This window comes from Lates calcarifer, linkage group LG23 (assembly GCF_001640805.2).
Source record: "Lates calcarifer isolate ASB-BC8 linkage group LG23, TLL_Latcal_v3, whole genome shotgun sequence".
NCBI classification, from domain to species: domain Eukaryota; kingdom Metazoa; phylum Chordata; class Actinopteri; family Centropomidae; genus Lates; species Lates calcarifer.
Genome location: NC_066855.1, coordinates 3,462,269 through 3,479,919, shown reverse-complemented (window position 1 = coordinate 3,479,919; position 17,651 = coordinate 3,462,269). Strand labels below are relative to the sequence as shown.

Here is a 17,651-nt window from a genome sequence, read left to right as displayed (position 1 = left end):
GAAATTCCAAACTACATTTCACAAGGACTACAAATATGACCATCACATCACTGTACTGGAAATACTGCCATGTAATAGTAATTTCAACAATGTAACATGATAAAAACAAATTCTTCTATCCTGGTTGGTATAAAATCAGTAAATACATTACATCATCTTTTTGTTTGCCTAAAAGGTAAAAGTATTAATTTTGCGAGAGGTTAGGGTGATTGTCTAAAAACTGTGAATGAAAAAAACATGAGAAATCACTACTTTCCTGTGATGGATTTTATTTTCAGTCTAAATACAAAAAATCATAAAAATAAATGTCAGCCTTTAATTAAAGTCTCAGAAAATACACTGTGTATCGACCAAAGGTGTTGTTTCACCTGTTTCAGGTTTACAGTGATATTAAACAAATATAGGATAGAACAAATAAATAAAAGTAGTTACTAAATCTGATTCAATGGTACCTGCTTGTAAAATGAATACAAACAGAGCCCAGACCATCAACACATGAGCCCTTATTATGAGCAAAATTATGGGCTCTTTATTTAATCTAAAACTTGTTTTTTTTAAATATATTTTACACATAATCAAACTTCAAATGTCTGTGAATACAAAAAGAGATAAATCCACTTAAAGAACATTTCCTATCATTTCTTCCTTCGATGTTGAGTCTTTATATCTTCCACCTCTTTCTCCATCAGGTGATACTCTACTGTCGTCTCTGTCAACTAGAAGAGAAAGATTAGATATCAGTTATTTAATAGCTAATGTAAGACACTAACCATTAACAATTGAAGTGGTAATCAAGTGTTTATGAGAAAGCTGAACAGCATTAGATCCGTGGGAGTCACACAAACAACACGCACAGAGTTTATCTCAGGTCACTGCATCAGTGTAATGTAAACGCATAAGTAAAGTTCAGCTCTCACCATGTCCATGAGGATTTCAATCTTCAGTTTCAGGAGGTTGTTTTCCTCCTCCAGTTGAATATTTCTTTTCTTTAGCCGCTGCAATTCCCTACCAGATCCATTCCCACCAGATTCTGTTTTGACAGATGGAAAAAAAAATGTTGGCCACACATAGACACACAATGATCTTGCACATTCGGCAACACCAGCCACTGTATAAGTCTTTGGTCAGTGTTACCAAAGTTATTACCTGTTATCCACTGTCCGTCTTCAAATTTCCAGCTCTGACCTCCAATGTTCATCACAGGAGGTCCATATTCAAGGCCCAGCTCTATTTCCCTTGTTGAGCGATCCAACTAAGAGACGACAAGACAAAACACAACAGATCAGTTAACGTACACCCCCGATGAACAACAGCTAATTCTTTGACTCATTTGATTCTGGGTATACTACTATATAAGGGTATTATCTTTACCTGCACTCACTCATCAGTGCTACTCATGAAAAGTGTATTTTTAGTTCATTCGGATGAAACTAAATATGAATGATGCCAGAGAGCAGTAAGTTCTCTAAACTCACCGTATGTAAGGCTGGACAGGGATGCAGATTTGCGAGGAGGTGTTTTTTTCGGACTGAATGTGTTTCCAAAGAGCGGCATCTTGAGTGATTTTTTAAGGTCCTGCACAAGAGTCAATTTAATAATAACAGCAACATTAGTATTTTTAGATATCAGTATCACTCAGCACAGTACGTGTTTATCGTTGCTAACGGCACACTACGAGCTAATGCTAGGTGGCTAACACTCGCTAGCTGTGAGTACTACTCATACCTGACATTTAATTGAAACAGTCGACTGCCTCACAGGCGGGTTAGTAGTTGTTGTGTCACTGAAAATATAAACCCAATATATTTACCTCCATACAGACTAGTTATTTAAATTCTTAACGTGGTAGCAGGATTTCTTTTCTCTCCAAACAAAACCATGCTTGCTATTGCGCAAGCGCGAAAGTTCCATTCGACTAGAATAGAAAACTATTCGAAAAATTGCATAGCTTCATTGTGAGGCAGTTAGGCAGAAGTTGTCAACAACACCAGGTTAAAGATGCTTAAAATTTAACTAAGCGTCTCAATAGTCTACTAAGGTTTGTTTGCACATTTTAATACTGAAAGTCCAATAAGACAAACATATTTACCCCTACATCGGAGAGAAAATGGTACCATCCAGAAACCTTGAACGCATCACCATGGTGATCGTCTCTTCCGTCTTTTCCAAGCGTTTATATTGCAATTCTCTAGTAAAATGTTTATTGTTTAAGAAAGATTCTGTGTTGAAATTGATATTCTGGATAATGAAAACTATCCACAAAGTAAAAATGAGCCCTGTAGTGTGGGCAAATGGCTGAATACACAATACAAAATTCAACGGCCCCGCCCCATAGCCACACAGCCCCAGTGGCCTAATGGATAAGGCACTGGCCTCCTAAGCCAGGGATTGTGGGTTCGAGTCCCATCTGGGGTGGACATTTTTACCTGGGCAAGAAAAAGGAAATTCATGTTCGGAATATAGTAAAGAACAATTATGTAACGTGTTAAGCGGTCAAATTAAACAACAACCGACTGACACCGTTTCATCGGCGCTTGAGAAAATCGCGCTTCATCGCCTTCGCTCTCCTCAGAAGTAACCACAATAAGAACATTTATTTACTGAAATACATGAGAGGCAGAGACTCGCAGGGAAAATATCAGCTGACATGGAGAAGCAGAGCATCAGATTGTGCGTCCTGCTGTTGCTGCTGAGTACTTTCGCTTCATCAGTGCAAACTTACCGTGAGTAACGTCGCCGTGTTGTGTCTGTTCATGACGGAAACTAATTTTAAATCCAGTATAATTCAGTTAAACCTACTGTTGAAAAAGAAAAGTCTCTTTGTTTACATGGAAATTGCTTATAGCAGACAGATGCAGTTTATGATTGCACCTAGATTTAAATAATGCTACTGTTTGTTTGCTTTATTCTGCTCTGTTGTGTTCTGTATTTACATTTAATTAGTTTTAAATATGATTAAGCACGTAATGATTAGAATATATAAACCCAGAGATTCCACATGAACATATATCTAAGCAGTTAAATACCACTCTTTTTAATGTTTTTTGGTTTTTTTATGTTTAGCCTTCATCTAATTAACCAGACTTAGTATCAAAAAATAAATTATACCTGTGTTTCCAAGCACTTACACTTACAACTGTGACCCCCCATGCTGTTCTATAAAGATTAATATTCATTTACCTGCTGACAGAAACCAGTCTTTTCCTTATAGCTCATTCTAGTTGGTGCCATGACATTATCTTACATAATGAGAGTTATCCAACCTCAACCCTGTCACCCTGTCCATTTTCCTTACAATGGTAGAGCTCCAAGAGGCCACCGTGTACTGGGATGCTGCCCAGAAAAGTGTGATCCTGAAGGAGGAGGTGATGGAGACAGACAGGGGGGGAGCCTATGGTTACTTCAACGACACTCTGCTCCTCTCCTGGATGGGGCGTCTTGGAGATTTGTGCGGGTTACGGAGGAGTCACGCAGGAGGATGAGACCACCTTCTTCCTGGCTGGGTACCTGGAGGGTTACCTCACTGCTGGGTGAGCGATACAATTCAGGTTATGGAGGAAAAGTCATTTACATGCTTTTTGAGGCAGTTACTGGTTTAGTATCAATTTACAAATTCTAAAAAGTACTCGTGCATGTTATAAATTCAAGTTTCAGTGCTTTAGTTTTTGCTTTAAGGAGACATTTATCTGTATTTGTAGATGTTTATCATGTTGTTTAAGATTTGTTATATATTCTTTTGTTCATATCAATTAATCAATCAAATCAAACTTTATTTGTTTAGCACCTTTCATACAGGTTAGTGCAGTTCAAAGTGCAGTAATAAGACAAAACAGATACAATGCTGAACTTTAAAAACAGTTAAATAGAATTTTAAATCTCTAAAAGCAATGGTAGTAAGGCAGAGTTGGTTAAAACTGTCCTAAAAATTGGTTTAGACAAATAATGGTAAATAGATACGTAGATAAATAAAGTACAATAAAATGAAGAAACATAAATAAAATTGATCTTATCTTCACAATCACTCTACTTTTACTTAATGGGATTTTTTCTCTCTCTCTCTTGCAGACAGATGTTCAGTCATTACTCCAACATGTACCCTCAGCTGATAAAGGACGAGAAGGTTTTGAATCCCCTGAAAAAGTTTTTGAGGTACAGCAGCAGATTTAAAAAGTAACCAAACATACAGCAGAAACAGCCTTCTGAGCTCTCTCTCTGATCCACAGCAAACAGGACCAGTGGGCCAGGGAGCAGGTGAAACTGAGGAGAAACAGTGACCCCCTGTGGAGGCATCTGGGACTGATCCTGGCCCAGCTGGACGGACTCCACGCCGGAGCTGCACAGTGGGCCAAAACTAAACACAGAGAGGTGTGTGTGTATGTGTGTGTGTGTGTGTGTGTTGGTGAAAGAGTTGTCACAGTATCATCTCATTCATCTCTGCCACTCTCTCTCTCCGCAGCCTCTGTCAGCGTTTGCAGTCCAGTTTCTGAATGGCGTCGGTGACCTCCTGGACCTGGTCCCGGCTCTGACGCCTCGGTCCAACTCCTCCACAGGGGGGGGCGGCACTTTCAGGATGCCAGGAATGGGCCACTGCACTGCCCTCATAAAGGTTAGGCCGAGCTCATTTGGCTCAAGTTGTGAGGCAGCACTTGGGAAATAGGTCTAATTGGGTTTATTGTGAGCCCTTGAGTGTGGGTTTCCCTCTTGTAAAGTGTGTCACCGTGGGGAGCGGAGGAATATTTTCTCCTCCACCTACACAAATTCAAGGAACAAAAACAGTGTGCAAATGGAAGTGAGGCAATCAGAAATAATCCTGTATCATTATGTTTTAATCACAGGGACTTTAATGTTAGTGTTATTTCTGTTTATGAATTTACTTAAAGGACCAGTGTAAAGGATTAAGTGACACCTAGTGGTGAGAATTCAGAATGCACCCCTGCCTTTCCAAGCGTGTCAGAGACTCTCCTGTGGCTGTTTGTCCATTCTGGGCTACTGTTGAAAGATGGCAGACTCCATGGAAGAGGACAATAGATGCCTGAAAATGTTTCACACTGATCCTTTAAGTTGTTTCTATTTTAAACAAAATGGCAACTATAATTTGAAGTTCTGAACTTGGAAAATAGAAGAAAGGCTCTTCTACAAAAGCCTTTCTTTTTAGAAAGTTATTGATAGTTTGAAAGAGTGTGAGTAGAAACACAACAAGGCTGAAGTGGACTAGCTGAGTCGACAACCTCTGTAGTCTCATTTAGCCACTCATTAGCAATCACCTTTTTTAAGACTTGTAAAAGCTTCAAAAAATCACAAATACGTGATGCATTTGATGTCAGCAGAATAAAACGTGAAAATCTCTTGAGCTTGTGTTAAAACTACAGACCCTCTTTGTTGGTTTCAGGTGCTGCCAGGTTTCGAGAACCTGCTGTTTGGCCACTCCAGCTGGTACACTTATGCAGCCACTATGCGCATCTACAAACACTGGGACTTCAGAGTGTCTGACACACACATCGCCACTGGAAAGATGTCGTTCAGCAGCTACCCAGGTACTCACACAAACACACACAAGTATAAGCTGCAGAAGTCTGTATTTACACCTTCTTCTAACACAGTGCAAGTTCTCAACCTGCAGCTCAGTGACATGCAACATTTTTTCAAACTGCTTTGTCCTTAATCCACAGTTTCATTTTCATCTTGGAAAACACAAACACTGACATCAAGGACTTAACCCAAATCCTCAATGAACCTTCTCCACTAAACGTAATTCTTCTGCTAAGCACGCAGCTTAGCGACAAGGAAACATCTACACCCAAACAGAGCCGCGATGAAATGGATTCCCTCACTGTGAAGTCAGAGAAAGGCTGAGTAATTTTGTGAGCAAAGATTTGCCAAGTGGTCCGGGGCCATAAAAATCCTCTTACAGGCTCCATTGCTATCAGAACACAAGTGGTTTTAAAGCCCTATTTTTAGAGGCCGGGATGCCAAGGATATCACTTCACTATATTAAAAAGAAGAGATGAAATACACTGGAGTGTGACCCCTGCAGCCTTTCTGAGCTGCTTTCTCTCTGACAGTGACAAGCATTTAACAAGAAACTCTGTAGAAGACGTAAAGGTGCTGAGAATATTCTTCTCTGTATTATTAGTTCTGTTAACAGCAGCAGCAATGTTGTATTTTCATCTTTTATAGCAGTAACAGCTGTAGCTGTGGTAGTATTACAAGTGTAGGTAATGTAACTGCAGTAGTAATATTAAATATTATAAGTATTCTCTTTTCCTGTTTGTAGTAACAATAATAGTAATTAATAGCAAATCGTACAATAAAAATAAGCATTATAACATTTGTTTACAAATAACTTTATTAACCCATAAAAAAATAGGTTATTTGATATTTTAATGGGAGATAAATAGGGGAATTAACAAATTAAATATGAATTCAAATTTAAAAAAGGGTTTATAAAAACATCATTAGATATTTAGTACATCATTTAAGAATACATTGAAGAATTTATAAATGAATAATGGAATTAAATAATTGATTTGAAATTGCCGTTTGATTAAAATTGGATTCACAGCTATCACAAAAAGCTAGCTGGCTATGACAAAATGTAGAGGAATAAAGAGGTGTAATATTTACCTGTGGAGTAGAAGTGTGAAGTCAGATCAAATGGAAACCAGTTGCTAAGCCATTGGTAAACACTGTGGTTATGCAAGCTGTGGGTGATTTCATCACATCTCTGTTTACTTTCCCCTCCTTTTTCAAATATTCTCTTGTAAATCTTTGTCCCAAAATACCTCCCTCCTCTCATGTCCTCTGCCCTTGGCCTCTATGTGACCACTTCCTCCTCCTCCTCGTCCTCCTCCTCCTCCAGGCTTCCTGATGTCCCTGGATGATTTCTACCTGCTCGGGAGCGGCCTGCTCATGACTCAGACCTCCATCGGCGTCTTCAACGCCTCTCTGTTCTCCCAGCTCAGCCCTCACAGCCTGCTGGCCTGGCAGAGAGTCCGCCTGGCCAACAGCATGGCGCACAGCGGGGAGGAGTGGGCGCTCATTTTCTCCAAATACAACTCAGGTGAAGTCCTGTGTGGAGAAGGGAGTTCAGAGGGTTTTTTCACCTGATATTACTGGAACATTACCATCAACTAAACAACCACATACACCTGAAAATGTGTTATCATTTTAATCTATGAGCAAGGTTTTCTTTTAAAAGAAGAAGAAACAAATATTTCCACATGTATCTACAGATCTATTGATGACTGATTGATGAGTATACTCTATCTAAATTGCTTTTGAACCTCTTTTCCCTCAGTGCATTATTGCATTGCAGAGGTATTAGTTGCAGCTACAGGATGCTAGACTTGGCTATAGTTGCTCAAAGTGAGTTAAATAATATTTACTTGAGTGATAGAAAGGTGGGACAGGGCAGAGAAATGAGGACAAATGAGAAGAAGATGAGACATGAGGGATTACTTTGCTCTGGGACTAAAATCCCGGATATAATATAAAAGATTCACAGGACAAATTTCCATAGGGATTTAACAGACTCTCAAACAGATCATCCTTCTCAATACACAACACTTATGTGTGTTAATTGCGCAGCTGCTTTGATCTTCACGTCACGTTGCCATGGGAGGGCAGAGGAGAACAGGACACAGTGTTCTTGAGCCTCCTGCAGACTCCTCTGCTCCTACACTCACTGTCCTGACAAACTGCTGTGGTGGCAGCTAACATGCTAACCGCCTTTAGCCTTTCTGCCTGTGTTTTCATTTCATTTAGATCGGGTTAGGTGTGGGATTTATTGTCTGAGCAAGTCCGTAACTTGTGAAACAGAAGTTTACTGTTTTTCTTCCAGAACCCTCAGGCGCATGCAGGACTCTGCATGTTGTTTTACTGAACTTCAGCAGGTTTTAAATCAACAAGATAAAAAGTAATGGGAGACATAGTGGTGTTTTGGACTAAACACTCTGACATTTAGCATTTATAATGTTTTTCTCTTTTTCAAGTCAAATCAAGTAAACTTTTATTTATATAACGCCAAATCACAACAGCGGTTATCTCGAGGCACTGTATGTATAGACTGTATTCTTTATTTTAAAGAATATTTCATTCAAAACAATTTTTAAATTCTGTTATTTATTTCTAAATTCTTTGATGTCTTTTATAACTTATAGATTCCTGCAAAACTAATGATGTGCCTAACTTAGGCTGAAGGAACATTGTTAGTTTTGCTGGTGGATTGCTAAATTTATTACAGTTAATCTTGAGGGGCATCAGTGATGTCTGTATCAAATCTCACAGCAATACATCCATCATGTCAGAATCATGAGTATCTGTGCATAATTTCATGAAAATCCAGTGAGTACACACTGAGATATTACAGGATAAATAATGCTTAAATAAATGTTTTCTGGGTCAGTATAGGTAGGAAACGTCCTTGCTCCCTGTGTCTCAGGTACATATAACAGCCAGTACATGGTGGTGGACCTGAGCAGGGTCTCTCTGGGTCACAGCATCAGGACCGGAGCTCTGACTGTGGTGGAGCAGATTCCTGGGTGGGTGATGCACTCTGATCAGACTCAAGCTTTACGCAGAGGTAAGAAACAAACTATCTGGTCTAAGGTTTCTCAGAGTTTCATTTAAGGACAACTGTTGGAGATAGTCACATGTCTGGACGACCTCCACCCTCAGTGTGCTGCACTTGGCAGGTTACTGGCCGTCCTACAACATACCGTTTTCACGTCGAAGTCTACAACCTGAGCGGTTACGGTGTGATGTGGAAGAAATACGGGGTTGACTTCTCCTACGACCTCTGTCCACGAGCCAAAATCCTCCGCAGGGACCAGGCCAAGGTGTCTAACCTCAGCTCCCTCAAACACATCATGAGATACAACAGTAGGTAGAACGACGACTCGCGCATTCCTCTTATTTTCTGTCGTCTCCAGAATGAGTAAAAGTCGGACTGCTTCTGTTGCAGACTACAAGAGAGACCCCTATGCCAAGGGCCATCCGTGTAAAACCATCTGTTGCCGTAACGACCTGAGGCCGAGGAGGCCACGCCCAGGAGGTTGCTATGACACTAAGGTCAGAGGTCATCAGGTGATAGAGTGGTGCAGGGATGACGATGAAGTTAATCAATTTGTTATTTAAACAGCACTAAATGTCTAAATGCTCTTCTTCTTACTCATTCCCGCCCTCCTCCTTTCTGTTGGTCTCGGTACAGGTGACTGACTACCAGATGGCTCTCCAGCTGGTCGCAGAGGCAATAAACGGCCCCACGACACAGGGGGGTCTGCCGCCATTCTCGTGGCAAACCTTCAACCTCACGACTCATCAGGGTCTCCCACACACCTACAACTTTTCCTTCATCACCATGAGGCCCACACTGCACCGACCATAAGAGAGGGAAGATACAATTAGTCCTTAAATATAGACATGGGACAATCTGTTTAACTTCATTTCCCACTGTCTGTTTGAATTTAGTGTTATTATATTACTTTATTTTAAAAAAGTATTCCTGCCAGTGTGAGGTACGACAACAGGTTGATTATTTGTTATTAAACTATTTATTAATCCATTTATACATCATCCTTTCTCAGTGTCCACCCAAGAGTGGCAGCATTATGACAGTGTACTCTGAATTAACATGAGGATTTTCTGAATTTACACAGACTGTTTGTTCCACAAACTATGGAATGTTAGCCATCAGGGAATTGCTGTTAATTTTATATAATTTTGTTAATTTTATATATATTAATTTATTTGTTTATTGTTTTGTTTTAAGTTCTATGCAATGTTTGCTCAGGTTTGTTCTGTGTGAAACAAAATTATCTGACTGACTTCATGTAAATATTAACTAATGAATAATGAAATATTCATACATTATTTTAAAAAGTGGTGCATTTTCTGTTGTAATAAATAGTCAAAATAGTTTCACAAAAACTACAAGACCCAGTTTTTGGTCTTTGTCAAGTTCATCAAGGAGGACGAGACCCAATCCGGAAATAGGACAATTTTACTTTCAAAATAAAATGTTTTAAGCTCACGGTATAGAATTAATAACCAAACATCGAGTCAATATAGACGATTAAAAATAAAAACTTTGACACAACAATTCCTCCTGAAATATGTATTTAATTTTGGTACTGATTTACTGCATGCTACTTTTTGATTTGTAGAACAGTTTTATCAGTAGACTGACATCTCAGCCTGTAGTGCATAGATTTAAACTAATGATTAAACTAAATCACTGTGATATATCAAATAATGCCTTTGGGTGACACCTATATTATATTATCATCTCAGGTTAAAGTCTATTTTTACAGGTTTTATCTTGTGTCTAATAAACATGGTTCATTTTTGCCCCAGTCTATGTTGGGCCTGATGATCAAAACAAAACAACAATTCACAAAACAAAACATTTCAAAAATATACGACGACTGAATTGTTGTGTTTTCTGAAATGCTGTTTTGTTTTTGAATTGTCGTTGTGCTTTGACCCCTGTAGAATTAATCTAACCCTGATGAACCATGCAAACTAAATTACACATTCAGACCACATTACGGATCTATACAGCTTTTATTTTGAAGAGTAGAGACGGATGTACTATGTCTCACTTCCGGTAGCTTCACGCGGCTGATCTTTGAGTGTGCGCGTTGGGGGCGGAGCGTGCTCGGTTAGTAACGGAGAGAAAAAGCCGAGGTAACATCGGGCGCTGACGGACGCCCTCGCCCGTCTTCCCTTCGTGTCTAACGGCTTCTTCCCGCAAATGGCAACGACGGTGGACGATCAGCGGGAACCGGCGGACGTCGCTGCGTTGTCGACGCACCACGGTTGCCACCACCACAACAGCAACAACAACAACAACAATAACAACAACAACAAAGACAGCGAGGCGGGAGAGAGCGCGACCTCCGCCACCTCCAGCGCGACCGAATCCGGCGGCGGTGGCGGCGGGACGGCGTCGCAGAGCATCGGTAACGGCTCGGTCATCAACCCCAGCGGGGGGAGTAACGGGAAGTGGGTCCGACTGAACGTTGGCGGCACGGTGTTCCTCACGACGCGGCAGACCCTCCTCAAGGAGCAAACTTCGTTCCTGTACCGGCTGTGCCAGCAGCAGGACCTGCACTCAGACACGGTGGGTCCACTACAGTCCCCGGTGACCATTACTCCACAACAGGCGAAAAATAATTACAGTTTAATAACTGTAGCGGGTTAACACCTGTCTGTGGTTAGTAGTTTATGTTTATCCAACTCCAAACCACAACAGAAGTTATCTGTTACTCTTTATGTTAAAATAGTATAAAGAAAAACCCTTTTAAATGGCAGAAACCATAATGCCTCGACCGGTTGGGTTAAGAAAAAGTAGCTTCCTCCACACTTGGTAATGCTTTAGTAGACATATAAACTTGTAAGGATTTTTGTTATAAATGTATTTTAGCTAGTTTATGTCAGTTAACCAATGTTTAATATTCATTTTAAAGACAAATCTGTTTTAAACATGGCTGGTATTGGCCTCAGCTGAGGGCAACGTGTTTTATATAGTGACAAAACTCTAGTAACATTCTTATAACACTCTTGTACTAACTCATACCTTGTGTTTCTCTATACCTATTACAGATGTAGTGTAATATACATCTAAAATATCCCAGCATGGCTTTATTTCCCTGGGTAAATCTGCAGTTGTAATAAAAGGTGGATTTGCCCTAACTTGATTAAAGGATTTGGCTGCACTGTGTGTGTGCAGGTCTTGGCATGAATTAATCCCATTTAAAAAAAAAAAAAAAAAATCAGCAATAGTGCGCTGTTTTGCTAAGCTATCAGGAGCTAACTATATTAATTACTGTGTACTTTCTGGAAAGTGCACAATAACTCTGTTCTGCCCTGGAAATGCACGCCTACAGCTCCAGAGGAAGCTGATATATGTGCAGTATGAAGGTCTCTCATTGTCTTTTTCCTCCTATGTGTGTGTGTGTGTGTGTGTGTGTTCCAGCATCATTTTGTGGTGTGAATGTAGCTTGAGTCAGATGGATGAACACGTGTCTCCTCTTCTGTGGGGAGCTGCACAGTCAGGAGCTGCTGTACAGCTGGCATCTTATATGGAGAGAGGGAGACATGTATTATGGGTCTCCCAGTCACATGTAGACTCAGCACACTGTAAGGGCTGGCAAGACTCATAAATGATGCAGATTTCTATTGTGCTGCAGCCTTTGATATGTATGTGTGTATGTGTATGTGTGTGTGTGTGTGTGTGTGTGTGTGTGAGAGAGAGAGAGACAGAGCAGCCTGGACTCTACTGGAAGTTGACATTTAGTTGCTGTTTGTTGAAAACCTCTCATCTCTAAAATGTCAGCACCTTTAACAACAGAGTGAGCCGTAGGTGGGGATAATATAGATATATTGTTTTGGCCATAGTACAGTTTGCCTTTATTAGGTAACGTAGTAAAGTCCTGACAGGAAATGAGGAGAGAGCACGGGAGGGTAATGACATAATAAATAAAGGACCCCAACTGCACTGGAAGCAGTGATATTGCAATTGGTGAGCCCCTCGGTCACCAGGACACTTCAAATTTAGAGCTGTAACTATTATTCGATTAATTGATTAAACAAATTTAATCTGCAGCAATTTTCACAGTCAAATAATTGTTTATATCTATTTTTTTAAAGCAACAATGGTTAAAAATAACTGGTTTCAGCTTCTCCTCTTTTGTTTTTGGACAAAATTTGAAGACGTCACCATTCAGGGTTAACCAATGTTTTTTTCAGGACAGATATTGATTATCAGTGACTTAGGAGGCAGATAATTGATATTTGGAACATATGCATTTGTAGTAAAAACTTTGTTGATATGTTTTAAAGCACATGTTTAATTAAAACAGAACTTTTCTGTCATGTTTTGGGGGGTGAGGACACAGGGATGATGATCCAAGTGCCAAAAACCAAACCAAAAGTACAACAAAAACTCACAGGCTGGTTCAGGCGCAGGAAAAGGTCCGAAACACAAGAAGTCCATAAAATCCAAAAGACACAAGAGGATCTGTAGGGAACAACACAGATAACACAAAAGCAAACTCACAGCACAGAGGCAAGACACAAGACTGAACAGGGGAGAGACAGGACTTAAATACACTGGGGGTAATTAGCCAATAGAATACAGGTGTGGATGACAAAAAGGAGGGAAAAACGAGACAAAGACAGGAAGTAAAACACAAGACACACACCAGGGAGATTACCTACAAAATAACACAGGAAGTAGTAAAACACAAGGATAAAGAATACTAAAATAAGACAACTAAAAACACCAAAGACACACTAGGAGGACAATTACAATAAAGTTCACAGACAACAAATAATAACCAAGTAAAATTAAAACCCAGAGTCTCTCACAAAGGAGGATCATGACATTTTCAACATTATCTTAAAACAAAAAAAAGCTGCTGAAATTTTTAAGAAATAAACAAAATATCTTCTTGGGATCTTGGGATCCCATTGTCACCATGGCCTCTTGGAACTTGTGATGGCAATATTTTATAGCTCAAACATATAGAAATTGATGAGTATATTGATTGATATTGAAAAGAGTTGTCAGTTACATCCCTACAAAATCAGCTGAGTGACTGTTCAACCAAACAAGAGGGTGGCTGAGTCAATAAATCATTTCCCAGAAGAATCACTGGTGTTTTTGCAGTCGTGCCCATTGATACTGCTGTAATACACTCAGAGATAATGAAGCACAGTACAAACTGATGGCAGTGTCTGGCAGTTGACAGCCTTATATTCCCTAATCAGCCTTGTGTTGCAGCTTCACCACCATGCACTGGTAGGGATTCACACAGCGTCACATGTCCATTGTTTCCAGAAAGATTTCAACCTCAGCTGAAGTGATGAAACCGCGAACAACCACCAAAAACTGGGAGTTGGGAGTGTGTGTGTTTTTTTTTTTTTTTGGCTCGACAACAGCGCTGACTGTTCCCCTGCTGCACCGCCAGGCTCTTGTGGAAAGAATATTCCCATGTGACCTTCAGCCGTGACCTGACAGTAGCTCCCTCTGCACTGCCTGAAGACACACAGTCTTGCGCTGAATCTCTCTGTGCAAACACACCTACATCTTTTTCCTTCTTTCGTTCCTTCACTCGACTCTTTCCACGTCCCTGCCGCCGCCGCCACCGTCCTCCCCTCATCCGTCGCTCTCAGCAGCTGACTCACTCTGAATGCTTATCGCATGTTTGTCCTTTTCTCGTCTGCGCCTTTTATTTTCTGCTCTTTATCACAAACTCTTGAATCTGAAGAGACACAGAGAGAGAGAGAGAGAGACTTGATTTTAGAGCTAGTTTCTGTCAGGAGTCTCAGCTTATAAATACTTTAAAAGTGCAAATATTTCTCCAGAGAGGAGGAGACATGTTTCTAGTTATTATACAAGCTTTGCCAATTGATCCTAGACACATGTATCATCTGCTGTCTGGTCTTATCTGCTGCTGTCTCTCTATAATGTGTGCCTGTGTGTAGTTATGTCATTATGTAAGTTGTTAATGCTCCCTCGCCAACAACACTGGACTGACTCCTTTGTATTACACACAGAGACTGAGATTTTCAAAGTCAAGAGCGAACACCCTGGTCGCTAGAAGATTAAGGATTTTACTGAGCAAAAAATATTTATGCTGCAGAGGTGGTCTGACTTGCGCAGAGCTGCAGTAGCCCAAAGGAAGAATGTGTAGTTTGGTCAGATAATCAGGACGTGGCTAATTAATTCTGTTGTAAGTCACAAGGATAATGAAAGTACAAATGTGAAAAGGGTTTTTAAAAAGTGTTTTTATTCAGTGGTTTTACCTTAAGAAGCCTCGATGAATACAAATCAAGTTTCCTTGATACACAGGGTTTTCCCACAAGTGCATGCAACATCCAGCTGAGTGACAGAAGTAGTCGGCTTGATTGCATTGTTTAACAGCTCTTACAACTCACTTTTGTTATCGCAACATCGTGAAATTGACGACACCGTTGCATCCCTATTTAGGAGGGTCCTCATATTCTTCTCTATTCTTAGCTTTAGCTTTAGCAGCTCAAAGTCGTTGTAATGCATACATTTGTACTTTTGACACCACACATGTTGACATTATTTTCACACTTAATGCTAAATATTTTACAGCAACATCTTAATGACTAAGTTGAGTTTAAATGAGTTTAAATTAAACACTACAGGGAAACATTGACTTTAAGGAAGAAAGAGCTAATGTTGCTTTTGTTAAGGCCGTTAGCGATTAACCAAATCGAAACTCCTGTCAATGAGCTCTGGCAATAACTTGAACATGCTGCAACATGTGTGAAGTGTCTTTGAAGGAGCTCAGTGTGCCAGCGTACTGCATTACCCAGCAGACACCAGGCTGAAATCAGACGCTGCTTTGGTTGTTTAGCAGACAGAGCGATCTGATCTGCAGTTCAGCCTGTGTATGTTTTCTTCTTCACTCTGGAGAGAAGCTGATTTTATCCACCCCCGCCCCCCCTTCTAATCCGCTGGCGTTAGCGTGTCTCTGCTCAGGGGTTCTTGGCTGTTTTTAAACCCACACGCACACACACACTGTCTGGCTGTGTGTGACTGTTTTAATGAGATTACTGGCACCTCGGCTGCCCTGCCCCCTCACTGAACCAAACCCCAACCAAAACCCAAATTGACCTTATACCGTCCCCAAGCCAGTTACATTATGTAGCTAAGATTCAGCTTTGATACCGAGATGATGTTAGCTAAACAGGTGTAACACGACCATAACCACATAATCCTATTACCACAGATTTCCGACTCTCAGTGGATTGATTCATATTAATCATATAAATACCAAAAGGTGTGGGGGGGGGGGGGGGTTGAATGGCCTGGTGTTGTGACTTCTTTTTTAACTACTTAAAAAACTCAGCATGAATTCCTCCAACATGCCTGGGCTCGCTTTATCACCTTATCTGTGCTATGTCTAATGTGAGGCGTTGGCAGGGACTGGGAATCCTGAAAAAGATGCAAGAGCCAAGGTTTTTTATTTCAATAAATAGTACAGAGTTGTGTGAACTTGTTGAAGCTTGGAAGAAAATTCCACCTTATATTCTCATAAACGTGGTCGCCATTTTGTAAGCAGAAAAAACCACCAACATATTTTCACAAGAGGCCAAACCTAAATAAATAAACAGAGAATTACACTTAAAAGTCTTCCTAGGAACCTCTCAGAAGTTTTGGTAAGTCAGTGTCAATAGGACAAATGTTTCTGAGGAGGTTCCCATGTACTTTTTTAAACACACAAAGCTGTTTAATCCACCCAGCGAGGAATGGAGGCACATAAAAATCAAATGTGTTTGTCAGTATGGAGCTGCAGGATGCCTCCTACATCAAAAATGTCACCAACACTGAGAAATCAGTGGTTCAGTCAGACCATCTGTGATGCCAGCAATGATAAACGAGGCTGATCCCCAATTAGAAATAACGCACATGTCCACAGTTTTCTCACATCTCCTGCCTCCTGCCTTTAGCTCAGAATTACATGGACGGGCCACGTATGTACTGGTCACAATGTGAATCTAATGTAATAAGTCCATTTTGATAGAGAACTGGAAATGAAATGTGGCAGAGGTGTTTTTTTATGGCTTATTGTAAAAACCACCTGTCTCAAAATCAATGCCAGAACTTTACAGTAAGCATAATTCAAGCCTGAATTGATTGATGAATATTGATTCGATGATATTGACAAGTTGGTGTCATGTTGAACCAACCAGAAAATCGAATGACTGCCCTAGTTTCTCTTGAATGGTTAATTATTTCCAAATAAAACCACACAGGATCTGGTCAAATCAAGCAGCATTGATAAATAAATAAATATATTTTGCAGCTCTACTGTTCACACATGCTGAAGCAAGCTGCAGAATGTAGGCAGGCGGGTGTGTATGTGTGTGTTTTGAGAGGTGAGCAGAGGCTTTTGTTTGGCTATTGGTGATAGTCCGTGGGATGTGCTTACCCTCTACAGGGAGATGTAGCGGAGTCACATCCTATTTCCCTGAGCAAACGCTCTGTAAACCATTAACTCGCTAACTAGTGTCCATGTCCTCTTGACAACTGAGAGTACAGTCTGCCCACAAGCTGGGCCGGTCGCTACTGGCTCAATGATGATTAATTTTTTGGTGATACACAGTGTTTTCCACAAGTGCATACAACGTCCAGCTGGGTGACACAAGTAGTCGGCTTGATTTCATTGTACAACAGCTCATACAACTCACTGAGTGTCGTTTGTAGGGTAAGATTTGTTCAGTGTTCATGGTCCAGGAGGTTTTTACTGGGAGCTGAATTATCCTCTTCTCCAAAACCAACAGACCTGATAATTAAAACTAGAAAAAACACTGAATAAAGTAGTTTCACGTTAAAAATCTGTGTTTTTCCTGTGCTTTTTGGTGGATGCAGGATGTCAGGGGTTGTGGGTTGTTAGCTGAGCTGCCGCTAATGTTAGCATAGATTGTTTTTAGGTTAAGATTCCTTCAGTGTCAGTCGTTCAGGAGGTTTGAGTAAATAAAATTGGTAAAAGTGTTGAGTAAAGCAGTTTCTCGTTAAAATCACTGGAGCAGGACGTCAAGAGAAGCTGATTGCTCAGTTTGTTTCTCTGATTACTGAAGAACCAGACGTCCAGTGGCAAAAATCCTTCATT

General features: G+C 40.4%; 3 protein-coding genes, 1 long non-coding RNA gene and 1 other non-coding gene across 9 annotated transcripts in view; 3 read left to right on the top strand and 2 right to left on the bottom strand.

Annotated features, from left to right (window-relative positions):
• Window positions 1-249: 249 nt before the first annotated feature.
• On the bottom strand, window positions 250-2,891 carry cby1 (chibby homolog 1 (Drosophila)). The gene is given in 6 exon segments (XM_018685461.2): window positions 250-716; window positions 918-1,030; window positions 1,147-1,252; window positions 1,476-1,484; window positions 1,486-1,575; window positions 2,723-2,891. Coding segments are annotated over 6 exon segments (432 nt in total). The 5' UTR covers window positions 2,756-2,891; the 3' UTR covers window positions 250-635.
• plbd1b (phospholipase B domain containing 1b) lies at window positions 2,298-9,913 on the top strand. Its single transcript, XM_018685454.2, is given in 13 exon segments — window positions 2,298-2,723; window positions 3,304-3,416; window positions 3,418-3,530; window positions 4,066-4,149; window positions 4,224-4,365; window positions 4,457-4,606; window positions 5,390-5,534; window positions 6,860-7,060; window positions 8,441-8,581; window positions 8,694-8,719; window positions 8,721-8,880; window positions 8,963-9,069; window positions 9,209-9,913. Coding segments are annotated over 13 exon segments (1,635 nt in total). The 5' UTR covers window positions 2,298-2,647; the 3' UTR covers window positions 9,386-9,913.
• Window positions 2,343-2,415, top strand: trnar-ccu (transfer RNA arginine (anticodon CCU)). Its single transcript has one exon. It is a non-coding gene; the product is annotated as a tRNA-Arg (tRNA).
• Window positions 9,914-10,621: 708 nt separating the features above from the next.
• Window positions 10,622-17,651, top strand: part of kctd17 (potassium channel tetramerization domain containing 17) — a 20,999-nt gene continuing 13,969 nt past the window's right edge. For 3 of the 5 annotated variants that reach the window (XM_018685456.2, XM_018685460.2, XM_018685455.2), the window contains exon 1: window positions 10,622-11,122. In XM_018685456.2, coding sequence (XP_018540972.1) covers window positions 10,754-11,122 — 369 coding nt within the window. In that variant the 5' untranslated portion in view covers window positions 10,622-10,753. The remainder of the gene's footprint in view (window positions 11,123-17,651) is intronic. The other 2 variants (XM_018685459.2, XM_018685458.2) reach the window with 1 other exon arrangement.
• LOC127139193 (uncharacterized) overlaps window positions 12,832-17,651 on the bottom strand; it is a 12,164-nt gene continuing 7,344 nt past the window's right edge. The window contains exon 2 of the long non-coding RNA XR_007809194.1: window positions 12,832-14,267. This is a non-coding gene — a long non-coding RNA (uncharacterized LOC127139193). The remainder of the gene's footprint in view (window positions 14,268-17,651) is intronic.